Here is a 22,075-nt window from a genome sequence, read left to right as displayed (position 1 = left end):
TAAGTTGCAACCCTTCGTAAATGTTAAAACCTTTCATAAAGTTACAACTTTTAATAAAAGTTGTAAGTTTTTATAAAGATTACAACTTTTCGCAAAAGAGAAAGACTAAATTTGGAAATAAATGAATAAATTTTAAAAAAAATTCTTATTTTCGGGAGCGCCACGTAGGCGGACCTAAGATTTTCTTTTATAGAACTATACATATATATTTCTTTTTTTGGTCATTCCGTTTTATTCGCCATAACTTGTTATACCTTCTCCTTAATCTCCAACTCTAACCAAACCCTACACGCCGATTCACAGGCAACCGTATCAAGCTCTCAACTTCATCCAGGTATCTCTCTCTCTCTCACCTACCTACATTTTATTCATGTAACCAACTTCTCTCCCTTTCGGTGTTTCTTCTCTTCTCTGCTCTTGCTGTTACAACTGTGCTCCAACAGAATTCTTTTTTTTTTTTTTGCTTTTTAAAATTTTTTGGGTTATTTTTCTTATTAGACGAAACTAGGGTTAAACTCATTGTGGTTTGTTTGAGGTTATCTTTGATGAATTTCCATTTCCCAATATTTGATTTCAACTTCTCTTTTGAATTTTAATACATATGATCATCTGCTGCATGCCAATTAGTTATCAGAATGGATAAGACTGACGTGGAGATGGATGATGTCCAAAATACTGTGGTAGAGTCGATTGATTCCAGTCCTGCTCTTCCTGGCCAACACTCCACCAGTGAAAATGCTAAAATAGGGACGCAAAACCACCCTGAAACTGGGGCTAAGACCCCAATTCCTGCTGAAAATGGAAACGGTGATACAATGAAACAGACTGATCCAAAGGCTGCGGTGGAGGACCACAAGAATGCTGCAACTGAGACAGCGACTATAGGCCAGCCGGAGACTCAAGGCAATACAGCACTTGATGACCAAAACAATGCTACAGGTGGAACAGAAGGAGAAACCACAATTCAGGACAAAAAAGAAGGGGATCCTGATGCAGATGTGGCTTTGAAGAAGGAAGAACCTATTGGAAATGTTGCACGACATGATACTACAGGTGTAAACATGCAGGTACTTGAGGAGCTGCCTACTAATGAAGTAGGTGACAGTGGAAAAGAGGTGAAGGAAGCTCATCAGGCTGAGAACTCAATCAAAGATGTTCATCAAAATGGGAATGATATGATGGTCGATGAACAGAAGAAAGTGGAACATAAAGCTAATACTGCAAGTGTTATCTCTGATCGTGATGATAGATCGAATGAGTTGTCAGAGACAAAAGATGCTGTTAAGAATACTGCTATTGCAAAGATGCCGGAGCCAGCCACTCCGAATTTGTCGGTGAAATGTGACACTGCAAACACTGGACAGCATACTGGGGAAGCATCAAATAAGATCTTTGATGAATCAAAGGTATCTTGTGCTGATACTATCTGTGGGAGGGTTTGATGTGTAGATTTTGTGGCAACTAATTTCATGTTTCTAATTGATCAATTATCTGCTCAACTTATAGATGGCTGACGACGAGGATGAAGATGAGGATTGGAATGATGATGGATCACCAGAGGATCAAACAGCATTTATGAGAGAACTTGAAAATTTTTACCGGGAGAGAGCCATGGAATTTAAACCACCCAAGTTTTATGGCATTCCTCTTAATTGCCTGAAGTAAGTGCCTGATGTTTTCCGATTGCACAGATCTTTCATTTAGCTTCAGGTACATATATAATTCTTACCATGAAATTGCCTGATAGGTTGTGGAGATCTGTGATCAGATTGGGTGGCTATGATCGGGTAGGTCTTTGTCTTCTTAACTTGTATGTGACAATATTTTATTTCTATTATACAAGTTTATATCCCTTACTTGACAATTTAAGCATTTTTTCACTTCAAAAAAAATTCCACATACCAAAATAAATAAATTCCGGGGGTGCTGTAAAGGTCAAGGTCAAACAATTCGATTTATTTGACAGTTTGGCATCAGGATGCACTGTAAACCTAAAATAAATGAACAACATGTCCCCTTTTGAAAAAAAAAAAAGATTGTGTGAATCTCCTCATTTTTATTTTTATTTTCGATTTCAAAAACATGAGGCGATTCACCAAATCTTAAAGAATATACTGTTCATACTTTAGTTTGTTTCAGTGAAACGATTGCGTCTGTGTTGTTTTTCTTCTGCTGCTAGTTTAATGATTTGTGTGCATATCTTGTACTGCTGAGAGATGGGTGTCACGTTATTGACTCATCGTCATGCTATTTGTGACGATCTAGTATTAAATTGATTTAATTATCTAGGTTACTGGATCGAAGCTGTGGAGACAAGTCGGCGAATCGTTTAATCCCCCCAAGTAAGCATCTAAATTTAATGAATCCTTTTTCTTTATGGAGCTTTGAACTTAAAGCATGAATCTTCCAATAATACAATGAAAAATGTAGCTCTACCTTTTCAAATGTCAAGTTCTCCCGTGTATGTAATGGAGATGAGGCATTGAAAATTGCAGACATTTTATTTATATTGCAAATGAGATACATATTGTGGCATCCATAATTATAATAATCGGCTGAAGATTATGTATGAGGTATAATTCTGGAGAGCGACCTTCGTGCATGGTATGGAAATAGAGGCTAATTTAGTAACAAGTATAATGATTTACAATTTATAAAGAAAGGTCTCGTATGCAAGGATATAGAACGTCAAGAATTGGGACCAAAAGGGCCCTTTTGCTTGTTTATTTTGGAAAGCAGGGTGGTGCAGTTCAGTCAGATTGTGTAGTCACCGTTGATGCTGCTTTTATAGTGTCAGTGTAGCTGAAGTCATCTAACATTCTATTGAGGGGCCTGGGTTATTCGTAGGACTTACTTTAGGTAGCTATTTTTGTTATTTGTTTGTTCGGACTTATTTTATTTTATTTTATTTATTTCCTTCATTTTAATATAGAGGTACTAGGAGTAACAGATTATACAAAATCAGAATACTTCGATTCTTTTTCTTATAAAATAGAACTAGATTCATCTTTCAAATTATTCAACCTTTGTTTTTCTTTTTGATAAGTAGGGGTCAAAATAGGAATGTAAGGGCGGGGAATGATTCTAATTGTCAGAAGAAGGGAGCAAGACTGCTCTTACAGGTCCTACGACGAAAGAGACATTCACTGGAACATCAAAAAACAACCCCGTTTCAAAGTTAAATCAACAACTGAGTGAGTTGAGTTTTGTGGGGGGCTTGGGGTAGATGTGCGGGTGCTAATGCAAGGAGTGATGTCGTTGAGTGGTTTGAGTGGGGATGGGGAGGACTCCACTTTTTGCTCCCCTCAACCACTAGTAGGTATTATGTAAGGAGGGAGGAAGATGTCTTAATGGATGGGGGATAAATTTCTCATGTTTGGGGAATTTGTAGGACTAAGATACTGCAGCGGATGTTTTTGGTTAAGTGTACCATCAGTGTTAAAGACTTGATAGTATAGTTATAGCCCAAATATGGATGGATGGAGGATAAAGTGATGGAATTACTGAATGAAATTGGAAAAGAATTTAGGGGTGTTTGGTTAGGTTATTGGAGAGTGGGAGAGGAACGAGGGATGATATCTCAAGCAGGGGTGGGTGATATTGTGGTGTATGAGGGGGCACAAGAGGATTGGGATGGGTTGTAAGGAGGATGAGTTTAAGGGAGCGGGAAAGGGTAAATTTGTTGTCAATAAATAGTAAGATCATTACGTGGAACATGAGGGGGATGAATGACCCAAACAAAAGGACCATCAAGGTGGGGATTAAGAAATGAGGAGCAGACTTGGTATGTTTCCAAGATACTAAGATGGAAGCAGTTACCAAGAGAGATGGGTGAAACATGATTTTATCCCGACAAGAGAGAGTGCAGGGATATTTTATTACTATGAGATGAGAAAAAATTCGAGGTCACGGAAACAAAGAAAGGGGAGTTTATGATAGCAGCTCGTGTTAGGGATATGGAAATCTGGAAGGTGTGGGAATTTGGAGGAGTGTATGGTCTGATGTGGGAAGGAACAAAAAGGGGGTTTTGGGAGGAGATGGCTCTTTCTTTAGTGGAATGGGAAATTCCATAGGTTCTTGGAGAGATATTAATACTATTAAGTTCCAGGAAGAAAGGTCAGAGTGTAGATCGGTGACTAGGGCTATGGATGAATTCTCGAAGTTTATAAACAATTATTTTCTTATTGATCTTCTTTTGGCAGGAGCATGGTTTGAAGTGGGGGATTCAATATCACTCTCTATACTTGATAGATTCTTAGTGTGCCATTCAGGAGGAGATAGTTCAAAATGTGGCACAAGTTCCTTTGCCTAGACTAATTTCGGATCATTTTTCCAATTATGTTAGATGAAAGTAGAAGCAGCCACATGAAACCCCCTTCTAGATTCTAGAACACGTACTGAAAACAATAAATTTTGGAGACAGAGTGACATGATGGGTTGAACATTTACTCCATCACAGGAAAACCTTCATTTTGCCTAGCAAAAATCAAGAACCAACACCAAACTTTTAGAAAAATAGAACCGTTACAGAATCGAAGAACCGTATCCATAGAACTGAAGAATTCAATCTTTTTTTTTTTTTACATTTATGCCCAGCCTTAGTTCGCACTATGAAGAGAGGTGATAGGGAAAAAGATGGAATTATGGAAGGGTGGTGGAGAGGTAGAAACATTACTTTTTTTTTTGAGAATGTAACGATTTGTATTCTGTTTCCACAAAAACAGAAACTTGCCACGACAAGTTACAGGTTTCCTAATTACAATTGAGGAGGAGTATCTAGAAGATCTTCAACTCTTTTAACAAAACAATAATCCTAAGACATCCCTTATTGATTCTAGATCTTCCCTATACTCCTGTTTACACCAAAAATGTAAAATGGAACAAATCAAAACACTTCATCTTCATCTTCTGGATATTGTTGCTCTTGTTCTGATGGCACCTGAGGTTACTACTCCTTTTGGGTGTGGGCTTTGTGGAAATATCTTGCAGGGGTGTGAGGAATTTAGTGGTAACAAATTCAGAAGATACTAGAAGGAAATGTTCGTTGGGATCTTCAGTTGAGGAGGAATCTTCAAGATCGAGAGAAGGAGAAATCGTGAGAATTGCTTGAGACGCTGTACAAACAAACTCCTTCCTTAGAAATATGTTTCTTGGAGATGAAAGTTAGGGAATGGTGTTTGCTTTGCAGTAAAGTCTCTTTATGCTAAGATGCTCACAAGAGACGAGACAATTATCCCACACGATACAATATGGATTCCATGGATTCCCAGTGCACTAAGAAAGGTATTTTTTTTTGGCAACCAGAGGAGTGATTTTGGCAGCCGAGAATATGAGGAAATGGAGGATTAGATATGTTAGTTGGTGCTTTATGTGCAAAAACTCGAGAGAGAGGATATGGATCACCTTCTACTAGATTGTCAGGTTGCTTGAAGGTTATGGTGAGTGATTCTGAGATTGTTTGGACTACTGTGGTACAGAGCATGAGACATCACTCCATTAGCTCCTATCTAGGTAGTGTGGAGAGAGAAATAAGAGAGCTTTTGTGTAGCTTCTCTTTTTTGGTTTATACTACTTGTATACAGGAGTTTTCCCCTATTGTTAATGAAATTATTGCTTCCTTGATTAATAAAAACAACACCAAGTTGACTGTCAATTAAGTAACTTCTTATCTTATTGATATGGCACTTTTCACATTAATAAGACAAACAAACTTCAATTGTTTGTTCCCATGCCAAAAAGATCTTTCTAAGTTTATCCATTTGCTTTAGGACGAAAGCTGGGCAGGAGAAAGGCATAGTGTTCCTTTTCTATAAAATATTACTTTTGAAACATGTGGTACATGAGGATACCCCAACCAAACACATATATAACTTATCAAAAGGAAAAAGCACAGAAACACAAAATACAACGAATTGTTCTCTTTTTGATAAAACACAGAACGACATGTTCTAGTTAGACAGCAGAAGGTGTGGTCTAATCAAGAGAACAACAACTCTGTATATGTGCCTCTTCAGTGTCACCTGATCGATATCCGTCTTGAAGTCTAATATTTGGTAAACATGTATTGGTTCTCAACAATTAGAGATGTTGGGGTGTTACTATGTAAGAATGCCATGTAGTTAGACCCGGAAAGTCTGATGTCTCCAAAAAGAACACTGAGAGCTAATAAGGATAAAATGAGAGGTGGCAATGACCAGAACCTGTTTCGATACTCAAACAAGATGAGAAGTTACTTGACTAACAGTCAACTTAAACAGAGAACAAAACAGTAGCTTCGAAGTTCTTATTGTAGTATCTTTAATTTTGATTTTTTCCCTTTTAGGATAATCATTCTTCTCTTTCAGGACTTGCACAACTGTGTCCTGGACATTCCGCATTTTTTATGAGAAGGTAATAAACCCAAGAACCCATTGGTAGCTATTAGTATATTTTTACCATTTTTGTCCATTAATTGTAGCTTGTAAAATGATTTTTTGGCACCTTAAATAATCTTTCCAATGTGGATTGTTTGTGAAGAGCTTGGTAAAATTACTCAGTGGCAGTAATGATATTCTTTTTTCCTGTTGATGGTCTGTAAATGCCGCTACCTCCCTCCACAATATTGTTTTGCTTCTCGGGCCTTCTTTAAACGGAAACCTTTACTATTGACTCTATTATTTTTAATATTGCTCTGCATCAAGAGTTACCCAGAATCCAATTTCATTCTTATATAATTTTTTTGAAATTAGTAATGTTAATTTCATTCTTATATAATTTCTAACTGTTAATAACCTTTTCATTTCGGTTTGGACTCACTTATCTTTAGTCTATTATCCAACTTTAAACTAATGATAAGATGCATGCTTACTCAAAGTAATAGAGGCAAAATGGAGAAATAATGTGGTATATTATTTCCTATTTCTATTTATGTGGAGAATAGTTGGTGATAAGGCAGCTGAATCTTCTTTGGCTTCCTTGCAATTTAATCACTAGCTAGCATATCACCATTCTACTGTCTAGCCAATTTAAACCGATTTTAAAGCCTAATTTAACAACACCTTATGCTCTGCATATTTGGTTGTTTTTCTTCTCATAGTTCTATTATCTGGAAAACCTATTCATCCTTACTTTAACTTTCTATACCTTCTTTTGTTATGCAATGTTTTCTGCATTATAGGCTCTTTTAGAATATGAAAGGCATAAGATGCAAAGCGGCAAGCTTCAACTTCCTATTGCTGCTCTTCCTGAAGCAGGTGTTGATAATGAGGTAAGCTTGAGTTTACATTCAGCTCCTCATTTGTACTAACTATGTATCTTCTAATAATTGAAACACTAGTCAAGTCAACTGGCAATTGACTCTATCGCCAAAAAAAAACACAGCACCACTTAAGCACTAATCTGTACAAAGATTGAATGACTACAGATTTTATCTATTGGAAGGACATATGGTTAAGCCATGTATTAAAATGGTACATTTTAAAATTTCACCACAAAGCCCAAAAGCTCTAGCCTTTTGAACTTTATTCAAGAAATGCCGTTTTTCCTTCAATACATCCAGAATTTGCTTTTCTCACGTTGTCCTCCGTCCGGCCTGGAGCTGCTTTTCATTCTTTGCCTTGCAAACTGCTAATGGCCTATTTTAAGCTTCTTGGCACTACCCATTTTACTCCAAAACGGCAAGTAAATATGAACCAAGTCATAGGATGCAAAATTTTTAAGTTAGGTACATTGGGACTTCTTCTCTTGAAGATTCACACATGTAACATTACTACGGATTGCTAATGGAGCCTCTTTTTTTTTCTCCTTCTACTCTAAAGATAAATCTGGTTGGTTTTTTAGTTGATAGCTGAGAATATAGATTGCAGTATCAAAGTGAATACATGTTGGCTTGTGATCAACAGGGGAATTAGAAAGCACATTTTTTGGAGTGACATTAATGTCTAGGCATTAACATACCATACTGAGATGTTTACTTGTTTTATTTTATTAAATCTTGAGCCAATAGAAAATGCAATATTTTGGAATGTATGAAATACAATTATGAAGTATTAAGATATAAATTCCTTTGCCCCAGCAACATCATGCCCCACAGCTTAATGTCAAACTCACTAGAAAGATCACAGGACCTGTATGAAAACAAATACTTTTCCTTTTATTATCTAACTTGAATATTAAGTAATTTTTTTCCAATTTCCTAGAAAGAGCATCTTGCCTAAGCTATTCATTATTCCCATACATAATTTCTTTAAAGGTCTTACTCTTGGTATAACTATCTATTTTATTCTCTACTAATTTATTCCACGTATTTGTGACTGAAGAAGTTTTTGAAGTTTTGATGTCTTTAGTTCTCAGCAGCTTTTGATAATGTCTGCTTCACCCCTAACCCCCAAAAACGCTTCGGTGAGTCTTATAAATAGATTTGTGTCTCGAGTTCTCTACATCTTTTAATAATTCTGCTTCACCCTTACCCCCTAAAAATGCTTTGGTGAGAGTTATAAATAGAGTCTTGTCTGCTTTGATGGACATAGGTTCATGTAGATCATCTTTCCTTTATATTAATCAACTAGTTGACCTCTTAGGCATATAAAGATGTATAAAATAAACCATCTTGAAATAATTCTGTAGGGAAATGGTAATCAAACTCCTGGATCAGGCAGGGCGAGAAGAGATGCTGCTGCTCGTGCCATGCAAGGATGGCATGAGCAACGTCTTCTTGGTTGTGGCGAGGTTGGGGAGCCAATTGTAAAGGTCTGCTGAAATTATAGAACTCAACAAACATTTTTTGGTCGTGTTTACCTTTGACCAATGTCTCTTGACATGTATTACTATTTTTGTCATGGATCTCTTGATAGGACAAGAATGCCAAACATACGCCAAAGCGTGAGAAGAATTTCAAAAGCATTGGTAATTGTTATTTCTGGTTTTTTTTTACCAACCTTAACCTTTATATTTCTTTAGATTATTCGTCTCTGGTTATGATTTTTAAATTTGAAGTATCATATCCAGCAAATCGCTGGTTGGTTTGTGGGCCTAGTGGCTATCAAGGAGATGATAGTATGATACGGGACACGATAGAACGGATGATATCTGTTTCCTTAAGAAGTCAGATAATTTTGATCTTGTACTTGCATTCAGGTTCTATAAAACACAAGAGACCAAATGAAATGGAACATCCTTCGAAAGTGGCACGAACAGAAACATCTAAGCAGTTAAGTCGTTCTTTGTGTTGATTCTCTCATGTAACAATTTTCTTTGTCAAAATTCGTGCATCTTGTCATAAGGCGCTTGGTTTAAAAATCTTAGTTCAATGTAGCTACTCAAACTCCACAATTTGTAATGTTGGTTTCATCTTCATGCCTGTTTTTATTGTTTATTTTTTTCATTTGTAAAACCATTTCAATTTTCAATTTTGTCCTTGCAGCATCCAGACATGGTCATTTTTGAGTAGTATCATTTCACCTGATGTGTTGATCCCACATAGTTTCTTTTCTGGAAAAACTAATTATCATAGGCTTCTGAGATTTGATCTTTTAGTTTGAGATATATATGCCTTTACTGCTACTTTGGAGCCTGCGTTGTAAATTGATGTTGCTGTATGATTGAGCAGTATTGCTCTGCCATTTCTTTTCTTCTTTCCTCTTGCCCGGTTGTGAAAACTAAATTAATTTTATTTGCCAGGTTGGTTACAACAGTTGTTGATTTGGGACCTCCAGCTGATTGGGTAAAAATCAACGTGCGAGAAACAGTAAGTTCCTCTAAGATTCCAAGTATTTCTACTTTATGTTTACTCGCTCTTCCGTTGACCGTAATGTTTCTTCACAAACAGAAAGATTGTTTTGAGATCTATGCTCTGGTGCCTGGGCTTTTGAGAGAGGAGGTATGTACCTCTCGCACTGCGTGTTCTGTTGCTATGTTTTATTGTACACAAATGCCCCCCCCCCCCGAACCCCCCACCCGCCCCCCACCCCCAGGTAAAAGTGGAAGTGTACAAATGTCATCTTTATGATAGTTTTCTAAAACATATGGATTTCAGAATTAGACTACATACCGTCTGTGTTATGTAAATCACATATCATTTGGAAGCACTTTAAAGGAATCCATGCGAACATTGTGCTTCTGTTTCATATGGGTGCTTGACCTTCACCGCAAGCTTTGTCTAGGTAAAAAAGCAAAGTGGCCTCCTTAAAATGATAAAACCCAGGGGAGGAAAATTGTTTATTTTGGAAAGGAATGAGGTTCTGAACAAAGACGGTAATCTATGCACTTTGGCCTATGCTATACACAAAATAAGGACTTATTTGTGAACCATATTTTTCATATCCTCCACACATCATATTTAAGCGAATGCTCTTTTTGTTGTTGCTATTTTTGGGCATAGAACTGTTTCCATTTTATCTGATTGCTTCAAGGGATGGATTAGCTAAGTGAGCGGGAAAGACACGTGCATATCATCGATAAAATCCTCGTTTTCACATTTGCAGTTGTGAAGTAGTGAAAGAAAATATTTTCAAGCTTCATTGAAGCTGGCCACCTTTTTAAAAGAGATTTTCCTTTATGCACCAGTAGTTTTGTAGAATATGATATATGGCTGATGCAATTCTTAGTGCTTACTATTCAAACTCTGACAAGTATAAGATGTTCATTTTCGTTAAATCATCCGTGTTATATTTCCGAGGACAAAAATGTAGTGGCTATTGATTGATCTGAGTCATTATTATTTAGCATATTCTTGCAGTGAATTCTGGTGTATATTGATCCAAAAGTTTTCATTCCTTATTTCTTGGGTGACCAGGTGCGCGTTCAATCTGATCCTGCTGGCCGTCTGGTCATAACTGGTCAGCCGGAACAACTTGACAACCCTTGGGGTATTACCGCCTTCAAAAAGGTAAGTTTGGTTATTTTATTGATCTATTTCAATATGAATTCTCGTTCTACAACTATCGTGATTTTGCATCATCTGTGCCTTTCTGCTGGAAGTTTAAAGACTGATGATATCTAAGGAAAAGAGAAACTAGTGCGTGTTTGTGCCAAGAAGACAGAAAAAAAGTTCTTTGTTGAAGTTCCTCCATTATTATTTCTTGGAAATGGAGTCTAATTTTTTTCAGAATAGGAGAGCTATTTACTTTTCTGAGATAACGGATATAATCTAAATGCTGTTCCAATTTATAAATGGCTTGCCAACTGGTGTGCATGTCATGTTCACAGTCCTTTTCTATTTTACTATCCCTTTTATTGGCATGGGATAAAATATTAAAGGTTATATAACCAACAAGTGCCCATGAGGTTTCTGGTTTGTTCAGTTGCTATATGTTTGGTCAAACCAAATAATATAATCTTGGTCTTCTGATATCCAAACTATACATAGAGATGTAAATACTTGAATTATTTTTCAATTCTGATGAAACAGAGAGTATCCATTTATGACTTGCATTGGTTTTCTCAGGTAGTTAGCCTGCCAGCTAGAATCGATCCACTTCAGACTTCTGCTGTTGTTACCCTCCATGGACAGCTCTTTGTTCGTGTACCATTTGCGTAGTGAAAATATTTGACTCAAGAGGGAGTTTTGAACGTTTGGATGAACTTTATTGACAAAGCATGGATGCTGATAGTTGACCAACATTGATAGTCAGATTGTGAATGCTAGGGCCGTAGATTGTGGATCTGTGTATGATGATTAGTTTGATCAAATTAGTTGTTGACGTGTTCTGTGGGTTAAAATTTTAAAGCAAAAGGAGGCATGTCCTGCTGCGACACATTTTTTTACTCTGGGAATTTAGCTAGAACTTTTTTGTTTCTGAGATTAATATTTATACTCAATTATTTCTAGTTAGCATTTGACTGTACATCTGATGTCCAGCTTGACCTGAGGTCACTCATTTGCTATTGTGTGTGTGTGTGTGTGAGAGAGAGAGATATCACGGGGAGGAGACTAGCATTTTTTGTCGAAAAATCAGTTCATTGTACGTAAGAAGAGTTAATGGTGTATAGACAAGTGAGGGATGCTCTCGTGATTGATCACTCCACCGTGACGTGATAAGCTGAGGGTATCCATTGAGGTTTCAAGTCCCCCAAAAAAATAAAAAATTGTGGAGTGTTAATAGTGTCCAAGTAAATAGTTGTTGATTGTGGAGGTGCTAGTGTTTGTCCTGTGTCTTGTGAAGTCAGTTCAGACTTTTTGAGTATGTCTGTTGAATTTCCATTGCAGATGTAGAAAAAATTGCAGGTATCCTCATCACTTTCTCTTTCTCAATAACAAAACCCAAATGTTGTGTTGGTTTTGCCTTGCTATTCTCCGTTCAACACATTGATATAAACATAAATTTAGTATAATACTTCTCGTCTCCCAACTCATATACTAATACCTTTTTATTATTCCATTTTGCAATTTATTTATTTTATACATACAAATACAATGCATGCAGTCAATATTATATTGGTTCCTCGATGCCTGGTTTCTTCTTTCTTTACTTCACTTACCTTGTCATCTCAATATTGATCTCAGTTTTGATTTTCAGTTTCTCCAACGCAACTCTGATTAATTAATGAATTGATATCACAAGAGTAGATCTACTCTTTATGCTTTGCCAGTTGCCAGCCGTTAGCTTCCACTTACAATATGATAAGCATATTACAATACATAGCATAATGTACATATATGTATGTCTAATCAATCACTCAAAATAAATTAATCAACGCAACCTCTACTGTCATAGAAGCATGATTGTTCATTATCTTCAACAGAAATTACGTATTGGTATACACCGGACTCCAGTGACAAAAGAATTAGGGAGGAGCAACAAACACCACATATAACGAAGATGTTCTTCACAGCAATATGATAAAAATCAGTATGTGAAGTTCAAGCCCAAACAAGGGATCAGTCAATATCTGAAAACTCAACACTCAATGCTCTAGTTAATCTTGTAAAAGATACTAGTAATTTGCATACTTAAGTAGTAGTACCTAGTAATCTAAGATTACAAAATCCATCACAAGTTTAGACAATGAAGATGAGCATTGTTATATAGTACTTGTACAAACACTATATATATATATATACATACATGAAACTCACCTTGCTTTCAAGTTTTCTTCCGTTGGTGGAATTAGAAAAAAAAAAGTAGTGTTTGTTAGCCACAACTGGCTATTTTCTGCACCAGCTATCTCTTAACATTTTGAGTAATTTGAAAATCTCATGATCACTATCGTATATACTAGCTAAAATGGGGGCCTTTCATTTGCAGCATTGCCACCCCATCCAAGCAACTCAGCTGAGAATGAGTAATTATTCCCAAAAGCCATATTTCCTTCGGCAGGATGGGCAGTACCGGCGGCCTCTCCACCACCGGTTACTCCTGATGACTGTGAGGCAGCAGGCTGTACCTATTGAAATTCATACTAAGGCTCTTTGGTAAAACATATATATTTATTTATTTATTATTATTAGTATAATTTACAAACCATAGGTTCCAATGAATTCATTCATTATACCTGTGTAGTAGGAACATTAGCAGGAGCCTCATCATCTTCCTCCAAGGGAAGTCGTTCAAATACAGCATTAGCAAAAGAGGCAGCCATTAAGACGACTGGACCTGATGCGATCAAAGGCCCTACAACGGATCCTCCAACCACTTGTCCTTGTCCACCTGATAAAAATATAGAGATCCCACTGGAGGCGGGCGGTGCAGGCGGAGGAAGCACCGTACCTGAGAGGCTAAGTATTTCGAAACGTCCGTGGAGTGTGACTACACTTGCAGCAGGCTGACGAAGGTTGACGTTGGTAACTGTGCCGCTACCACTAAGAATACAAACACCTCTCCCTCTCCGCCTTGCGTAATTGGAGATACTTTCCATGATATCAACATCGGTCGAAACTTCAAGCACGTGAGATCGGAGTGCGTTAGGCGTATCTCTCGTCACGATGATTGGAGGCTTGGGCTTATTTTTAGATCCAGGCGGACGGCCTCGAGGACGGCGATTGGGAGCTCCGCCTCCAGAACTTGCACCAGCATCACTGTCAGATTCACCGCGCATCAATCCCAAACTATAATGATTAAAATCCATTCTAATTCTATTCCTTACTAGTAAATACTTACAAATTAAAAAGAAGAGAGAGAGTATTTTGTATTTTTTTTTTTGAAAAAGAAACAAAAGGAGAGAAATATTAGTAAAAAATTAAAGTAGATATGACGGGCGGGTCAATCTATTAAACAAATGTGATGCGATTGAGTATAATTGAATTCTTCCCGGAGGTAGTGAGTGCATTCTAGAGACTCTGTTGAATGGGTGCCATGCCACGTGCGGTCAAAATAGGCGACGTGGTGTCACCCACGTCGATTTATGGCTACTTGTTCTTTACTCGAACCCCTCCTTTTTCTTATTTTTTTTTATATATAAATTAAATAGTTTAACGAAAGAATGTGTTAGCTTTACTAGTTAAATGGAATAATGGATTCTTGTATGTATATATAATATAATAACAAAAGAAAGAAATGAATGGATAGGGTCTTCTCAGAAATGAAAAAAAAAAAACATATATATATATATATATATATATATATATATATATATATAAATAAACCAGAAAAATAAAAGACTAGCACTTGAGGGTAATGATGCATGCCAGCACATAATTATTTTTCAAAAAAAAACAAACCATTTTTTATATGCATTAATTTGAGTTGAAGTGAGAAAAATTAATATCTGTAAGTTGAAATTACGAAGCTGCTCCTCATGAAACGAATGGTACGGTTTATTTTATTTTGTTTTCAGGAGAAAAAAACGATCCATTCATGATTTTTATATAAGAAGTAACGGTTACAATATTATTAAGAACTAATGATGTCCTATTATTAGTGCAGACGACAAGTAGTGTTTTAATAAAGTATATTATATATAATATTAAGGACTAATTATAATAATTTAATAATATATGTTTGGTATATATCCATATTCACTTAGTAGATTACATTTAAAAACTAAGTTGGGAGTAGTATATGCTTATGTGCAGTGCCCTTGTTTATAAAAAAAAAATGGAATTATTTGAGTTCCAGGCCAATCACGAAACCTCAAACTTGTTCTTTTCTCACTTAGAAAATGCCTACTATGAATTAAAGTACTAATAAGAAATGTACATTAGGCCTTCACCAACTATAATAGCTTCGGCAAGCAATCACAGATTGCCATTTCACTCCATATATATATATATAGTAGTTATAATAATGCTCTAACTATATTAAACTATGGAATCGCTGCACGCTTTTAATTTTTCTGCATATTTAATTATTTATTTATTCATGCAATCACGTCCACCTCTTTCTTTCAGATCTCAGAAGCTCTTTTTTTTATTGTTTTAAAACCTTATTACGAAGAAAGCCACAAATCATGTCAAATATATATGTATATATACCTCAAAAAGATACTATATACTGTATTACATGCTAAATGGTATATTCTTTAACGAAAGAAAAGATACATGCTATAATTAAATATTAAAATACGTTGATTTTTTTAATAATATTTTTCAAAAAGAAACACCCGTATTTATATATGAACTTCATTTGTTATATATATGTATACTATTCCCGTTCAACCAAATCAATCCTTATTTTGGGGCTTAAAGAAAATCTATATATGATTCACTACATTTGAATAATGTTGGGAAACCAAATAAGATGATATGACAGCAATATATGTTATGAAATTGGGAAGTGACGTTTGCTAGGCTAGCTAAGAAGAAAAGAATTAATGCCATTAAACATCTTTCTCAATATAAAATTAAAAAAAAGGATAAAGCAAGTTGCACTTGATATAGATGCTCCTCTCCTGTATATTTTTGTTTCTTGTCGGCTTGTTTTCTCAAATATTTATTCCTCTCCTTTTACCTTTTTTTTTCCATAAGTAAATTTTAGGTTATTCTTTCCTATAGAAACATGTTTTAGGTCATTAACATAATACAACTTGGACATTATTATTTGCTTTACATGTTCTTTCAATTGTTATGATGGGTTTACGATCGCTCCCTAGGATTCCATTTTACTATCAATTCAACCTCCAATCCCTATACTGTCTCGTATATTATATCTCATCATGTCAATCGCAGTTTTCTTTCCATACAGACTAGCATCGATACATCTTATTAAAAGACAACTTTGCTTCATGTGACATCTTTCTATTACATCCAATGATCCATCTCAATTCTCATTTTGTAAACTTCAATCATCACATCTATGGATATAAAATATAGTGTTTAGAAACAAACATAACTAAGCCATTCAAAACACAACCATACTAGCTTCGAACAAAAATTGTGACAACTTGTATGAATTTCTTTCATACAAAGTTGCTCTAAACCTTGCTCTTTTGTTGAGCGGGAGCTCAGTGAATGAGGCTTCCAATTCATATTTACTTTTTTTTCAAACATTTTTGGTCTATTTAGGACGATGGGACCATGCATAAGTCAAGATGTAACTCAAATATACTTACTCCTATTGGAGATATGATAATGGCACGAACATTTATCAGATGCACAAAAGGTCAAAGTTAGATATAATGCGAATCTACTCATTCACTCACCTAACTGCATTAAAATTCAAAATGAATCGAGTGAGATCCAAAATAGAAAACATCAATTCTGACAAATCTGAACAAGGATATTTATCTGTTTCTTCTTCATTTTTTCAGCTCACCTTAATTGTGGTTAGGTAATTCCACCTGTCTAATCATTCTCTCTGCATTTCCTTTAAAATTAACCAACCAGGTAATAATTGTTTACCTCTGTAACTTCTTGACCAACAATGGCTTTATGCAAAACGTGAAGAGGAAACATTCATTGAACAAACTAAACATGTATTAAGCTGAAAAGGTAACACATCTATTACCCTGACATCCAATCTACCTACTAATCAGAAGCAGTTTTAAGTTCAAGCAGTGAAACACGAAAATATAACAAATACAAACTCAGAACAAAAAGAGCACGAAATTCCAATCTCCATAAACAAAAGGTCCGCGCTCCCTCATACAACAGGGAGTATTATAGTTCCCAAGAAAATACTTTGTCCAGATGGAGTACTGGGCCAGATATAGACCATTCAAATCAAATCTAGCAGAGACTCAATCATAATATCATCAAAAATATAAGGTCCCAACATCCCAATATTAAGGATAGATAAATGGGTTAAGAAAGAACAAGGAAAACCAAAGAGCAGATGTCAAAATTTTAGAGTCTAAAGGAAGCTATGACCAACAATTCGGGGAAACACAGAGAGCATGACTTGGCTCAAAGACAATAAACCCAATCCATCGCCACCATAAACACAACATATAAGCATGTTCATCTATATTAGGCTTCAGATATCTACTGATTGCAGAGGATTTTCCACCTAAAACGACCAACAATTTCATATCAGCAAATTGCAGGACCAACATTCAGCAAGAATGGCCCGTCCATTATATATCTGTTATACTCTATGACTATCAGTAATAAGCTATATGAAGCAAGCAGAAAGAAATATGCAATTAGGAAAATCACTGAGATTCTAATTAACAGTAAAGTTTTTCTTTACAAAAAACAAACTTTGTATACAGACTTTCGCTCTTTGTTGAGTATAGATTTCAAGACTCTATAAAAGCTTTTTGCAATACGGACAAGCTTTATAAAGCAACTCTATGCCAACAAAGATGGTAAATTCTAGCTCAATATTAAGAAACACTCAACTACCTGAGATTCACACTTCACATGAACGATTCATTATGGAGAAACCAGAACAATACCTCGTCAGTATCACAATCGATATGGATGGTGAACTGGCTGAAATCAGATAAATTTAAGAAAAATTATAATAATGCCACCATCGTATGGTGTCCTTCCTTCTCCACTGCAAATCTTCCTATTTCTTGATTAGTCTTAGACAGTGTAACTACATCATAATTTCGACAATTCGTCAAACACCATATTTGATTTACTGTCAATGGCAGAACTAATTAGCTCTGTAGGCCATAAATGACATGTATCTCTCTTTTTAGCCAAGTCTGGCTACCTCGGTATCTAAAGAGTACTTGTCCTCTCACCATTCCTTTGACTTGGGAATTTAAGACATCCCTTTTTCACCATGGTTTTATCATCTTCTTTTTCTGACATTTTAAATGCCAACTTATATGATAGTGATATCTTATATTCTCCCTCCGTCCCGATTTTTCCTCTCAAAATAGGTTTTACCTTTCTCCAACAAGAATAACACCTTTTTATATTTAAAACAATTTAACTTTAGATTTACTAATTTACCATTTATGAAATGACTTATAGCCACAGAAATGTTTTAGATCACAAGTTTCAAAACGCTCTAATTTTTTTAATACTCCATGCCAGGTCAAACAATGTGACATGGAGGAAATAATTCTCTAGCTTTATATTTGGAAAAAGAAAACTAATCAATTACTGCCTTACCTAGACCAACTCAATCAATTTTATCCACAATACAGAATTAGGTGATTCTTTTTTTGGATGAAGGTAGTATTCTCTACGTAATAGAATCACTGGGTATGATTACACAATTTTCGGTTGAAAGAAGCACAGATGCACATAACTACAATCTTATAAGATAATAAAATAAACTATTTATTAAAATGTTTGGATGGAATTTGACTTAACTTAGATGGCTGAGCACAGCCCCAGGGCTTCAAAGAGAATGATACAGAAATTTGTTAAGTATAACATTCAAGTCATTCACGTTGATAAATTATTAAAGTGTAAAAACGAAGGAGTAAATGTACGCAAAGAAATTCTAAGATAAATACATACAGAACGAGCCTGCGCTCCATTAAAGTCATGTAGGATCAAAAAGGGTACATAATTTTCCAGCATCAAACCAGTCAACACTTTGAAATAAATAAGTTGGCATAGTTTCCTAAAACAGTCAAAACTTTGAAATATATCAGAACTAAAACATAAAATCACAACCTAAACATCTCAATACTAATGTGATATCAAGATAAACTAAGAATGTTGCGGTCTAAGGTTGACATACGTCTAATAACATGTTGACGTGTCTAGCCATCTCATTCAAAAGTTCAAAATGTTAGACACCGTATGCCTTTATTTACTTAAATAATTATATCCCGACATCCTTCATAATTTATCTACATAAGATGTCAAATTTTAAGCATACGTATGGTAGAAGCAGAAATGATGCACTTCTAGTACTAGTTCAAGATAATGGGCATGAATCCTACTAATAATAATACTTCTTAAACAAATAAAAATTAGATATTTACCCTACAAGTATACGGTTCATTGCCCATCAAATATATTGACTGTTTATCGGAACTCTTGAAGAGAAAAGGCTTTGACTTCACCAAATCTCAACTAAAGCAGGCTCTCCCCCTCCATTATCGCAAATTGAAATTGGAAATTCAAAAGAGAAAGATTCTTGAAATTTGATGACTGTTAATACAAAATCCTTATGGAGTAATTAACATAAGAATAGAAGCTAGTCGAACCAATACATAGAAACTTTGAACAATTAACAAAAATGTTCATGTAGAGCTAAGATAAAAGGAAATAAAACATCATGCTGATAAACCAGTAAATGCTATTCAAGAACCTCACCTTGAAAACAAAAAACATGCTACATTATATCCACAAAAACTTAAAGCTTACATGATTTCCTTTTCTAGGTATAGATAATTATTTGGCCCTATAAAGAAAATGAGTTCAGAAGTATAAGTATATAAGGTCCCTATACGCCAATGAGCAGACAATTCCCTGAGCATTCATTAAACTTACAGAACGGCATGGAATTCTCGCGAAGCTCTATTCTTCAGCTCTTTTAGCTTTGTTCTTGTTACCGTATATCAATCCAGTTTCCTGCCAAAATTCATGAAATGGATAAGACTAATACTGAATACAGCACAAACACCCCTTGATGGAAATGAAAAGGGCAAAGTACCTGCGGATCAGGAACGGGTTTTCGCTTCTCAACATAGCGATAAGCATCTGATGCAGCCGCCAAAGCGGCCTTTTCCTGTCACCCAAAAATTAACAACTAGTTTGTAATTGAGGGCTTATCAATTGATTGACTTGTAAATACAAAAATGAGAAATACCTCTTGCTGCCTCTTGAGTTCCTGAGATGGCTTGACCCATAGAAAGTAAGCTAAAGTACCGGCGACAACCCAAGATGCCAAATTGCTTCCACCCCTTAAACCTCCGGTTAAGTTTCCGACGAAGGATCTAACATTACCCACCGATTTCCTCCAATCACTCGCCATTCCAATTTCTTCCTTCTCCTAAACAAAAATCAGTTTTCCCCCTAGATTAACTGAAGCAGCTCATGCAGAATCCACAGTTGAATGTTACTGGGAATTTGTTCTGGTAAAGTGGGTTTAACTTAACGGCCCATCGAGTTACGGGCTCAATTGGATCGGATTTCTGCCTAAGCCTGCTCCATTAACCAAGTTATACTTCCCAAATGAAATCAACCTGATAGCCCATTCCATCAGGTTACATATAACTCGGATGATTCATTATATTTGTTATTATATGTAGCACTGCTATAATAAATAGTAAATTATGTATGCAATATATATTATTATGATTGTTTAATAAGAAATTAAAATGTGTTATTCATTAATTAAATTTTATTATATGTGCTCTATAACTTGCTCTCTGTAATATGTATATGTATTATAAATATTTTAAAGTGAAAGAAAATATCATTGCTATAAAAATGATAATATTTTCTTAATTAATTCAAATTCACTTACATGAAACTTCACATATTATATTTTAGAGAGAGAATCTAAAACCATGTATCAACTGTATATAGTTATTGTCTAACAGTGTATATGAATTGTTTTTTCTGTATATCATATCTATACAGCCTATATATTTGCTCTCCTGTTTACTTTCTTCCATCCCTGTATTTTGAATGAGTGATGAGGCTGACTCGAATACGAGAAGTTTGTTGGCCAACACAAATACCAAAGAGATGAGGAATCATATGGGATCACACATGCACAAAAAGAGGATGAGAATTTGTAAATATTATTATAAATGATATCATTGGATAAGATATTCATGTTTCTCATAATAAAATAACAACACTATTGAAGGTTTTGACTGTAGCTTTTAAAAAAATGATCATAGGAAGATACACTACTGCCGGATGGCTAATATATCATAAAACACAATTTAATGCAATAATTTGGAAGAAGAGATTAAGAAGCATGAGGGATAGTATTTTATCTTTAGCCATCATGTGATATTCACAAAGATACCATGATCCAAAATATAAGAAAGGATAGAGTGGCAAACAGCGGCGAAGCTATAAAATTATAAATGGTGTCGTTTTTTACCTTTTAAGCTTTCAATACACTCTATAGTGGTTTAGAATTTATTTATTAGTTTTAAATTAAGTAATTACATTTAAATTTTATTTCAAATTTTAATGAAAAGTCAAATTCATTAAAAATTCAATAAGCTACTAAATTTATATTTCTAATTAAACGTGTATTTTAATTAGCTTAGACAATTGAAGAAACAACTTATTAACTTAGAGTAATAATAAAATAGGGGTGTTTCTATGACTATAAAATACAGTTATGAAAATTCAAACTGGTCTTTCCCAAGAAAAAAAGCAGCTAGATTTTTTTTCGACCCTTAAGAGAAAGGTTCGTCCCACTCTCTCATATACACAATTGTCAGATCTTAGATGCTTTGTCGGAGAATAAGAGATTTGACTACTAACTATGACATTACTTGACATTACTTGCAGATGTAAGCATGAAAGTCTCACATCTTTGATGCACAACATCTTGATTTGTTAGGGGTGGGGGTATTAGATTTAGTCATTGCAAATAGTATTTTACTTATATATACAATATTATTTTTCGGCGGTGGGTGTTCAATTGGATACCCTCGAGGTACTGTTGTTCCGCTACTATTTACAAGTTGCAACCTTCCTAGAAGGAGGTGGTGACATTGGATACTGTTTAATTTCGTAAATAATTCTTATTGTAATGATAATATTTCCCAGTTATAACCAAAAAAAATTATAATTCTAAATTAAGAGAGATTTTAAAAAAATATTGAGGACATT

The 22,075-nt window shown here is 35.1% G+C and overlaps 3 protein-coding genes across 4 annotated transcripts; 1 reads left to right on the top strand and 2 right to left on the bottom strand.

Moving 5' to 3' along the window:
• Nucleotides 1–223: 223 nt before the first annotated feature.
• LOC101244579 (AT-rich interactive domain-containing protein 5) lies at nucleotides 224–11,822 on the top strand. Its single transcript, XM_004238417.4, has 14 exons — nucleotides 224–334; nucleotides 628–1,406; nucleotides 1,507–1,661; nucleotides 1,748–1,787; nucleotides 2,290–2,342; nucleotides 6,345–6,390; nucleotides 7,157–7,246; nucleotides 8,605–8,727; nucleotides 8,832–8,883; nucleotides 9,115–9,187; nucleotides 9,658–9,724; nucleotides 9,806–9,856; nucleotides 10,772–10,864; nucleotides 11,423–11,822. The coding sequence occupies exons 2-14, from the start codon at nucleotides 636–638 to the stop codon at nucleotides 11,513–11,515; spliced, it is 1,707 nt and encodes a 568-aa protein (XP_004238465.1). The 5' UTR covers nucleotides 224–334; nucleotides 628–635; the 3' UTR covers nucleotides 11,516–11,822.
• Nucleotides 11,823–12,975: 1,153 nt separating this feature from the next.
• On the bottom strand, nucleotides 12,976–14,325 carry LOC101244283 (AT-hook motif nuclear-localized protein 27). Of its 2 annotated transcripts, none has more exons than XM_004238416.5 (2): nucleotides 13,471–14,325; nucleotides 12,976–13,362 (listed from the first exon to the last, which is right to left on the bottom strand). In XM_004238416.5, exons 1-2 carry the CDS (start codon nucleotides 14,041–14,043, stop codon nucleotides 13,198–13,200), a joined length of 738 nt encoding a protein of 245 aa, XP_004238464.1. In that variant the 5' UTR covers nucleotides 14,044–14,325; the 3' UTR covers nucleotides 12,976–13,197. The 2 variants fall into 2 exon arrangements, with proteins under 2 accessions (XP_004238464.1, XP_010320485.1); XM_010322183.4 differs by having other exon boundaries at nucleotides 12,976–13,356; nucleotides 13,471–14,170.
• A 5,065-nt stretch (nucleotides 14,326–19,390) lies between these two features.
• Nucleotides 19,391–20,338, bottom strand: LOC101243990 (uncharacterized). Its single transcript, NM_001321482.1, has 3 exons — nucleotides 20,082–20,338; nucleotides 19,926–20,000; nucleotides 19,391–19,843 (listed from the first exon to the last, which is right to left on the bottom strand). The coding sequence occupies exons 1-3, from the start codon at nucleotides 20,244–20,246 to the stop codon at nucleotides 19,790–19,792; spliced, it is 294 nt and encodes a 97-aa protein (NP_001308411.1). The 5' UTR covers nucleotides 20,247–20,338; the 3' UTR covers nucleotides 19,391–19,789.
• Nucleotides 20,339–22,075: the final 1,737 nt, after the last annotated feature.

The sequence above is a fragment of the Solanum lycopersicum genome, chromosome 4, assembly GCF_036512215.1.
Source record: "Solanum lycopersicum chromosome 4, SLM_r2.1".
In the NCBI taxonomy this organism is placed as follows: Eukaryota; Viridiplantae; Streptophyta; class Magnoliopsida; order Solanales; family Solanaceae; genus Solanum; species Solanum lycopersicum.
This window is presented reverse-complemented; position numbering and strand designations above follow the sequence as displayed.

Excerpts from the sequence above, each read along its gene's own strand:
- LOC101244579 (XM_004238417.4), top strand. The coding sequence starts at position 636 with ATGGATAAGACTGACGTGGAGATGGATGATGTCCAAAATACTGTGGTA. Across the intron at positions 1,662-1,747 it reads ATTCCTCTTAATTGCCTGAA|GTTGTGGAGATCTGTGATCA; the intron begins GTAAGTGCCTGA and ends ATTGCCTGATAG. Across the intron at positions 2,343-6,344 it reads GAATCGTTTAATCCCCCCAA|GACTTGCACAACTGTGTCCT; the intron begins GTAAGCATCTAA and ends CTTCTCTTTCAG.
- LOC101244283 (XM_004238416.5), bottom strand. The coding sequence starts at position 14,043 with ATGGATTTTAATCATTATAGTTTGGGATTGATGCGCGGTGAATCTGAC. Across the intron at positions 13,363-13,470 it reads CTAATGTTCCTACTACACAG|GTACAGCCTGCTGCCTCACA; the intron begins GTATAATGAATG and ends GAATTTCAATAG.
- LOC101243990 (NM_001321482.1), bottom strand. The coding sequence starts at position 20,246 with ATGGCGAGTGATTGGAGGAAATCGGTGGGTAATGTTAGATCCTTCGTC. Across the intron at positions 20,001-20,081 it reads AACTCAAGAGGCAGCAAGAG|GAAAAGGCCGCTTTGGCGGC; the intron begins GTATTTCTCATT and ends TTTGGGTGACAG. Across the intron at positions 19,844-19,925 it reads AACCCGTTCCTGATCCGCAG|GAAACTGGATTGATATACGG; the intron begins GTACTTTGCCCT and ends GAATTTTGGCAG.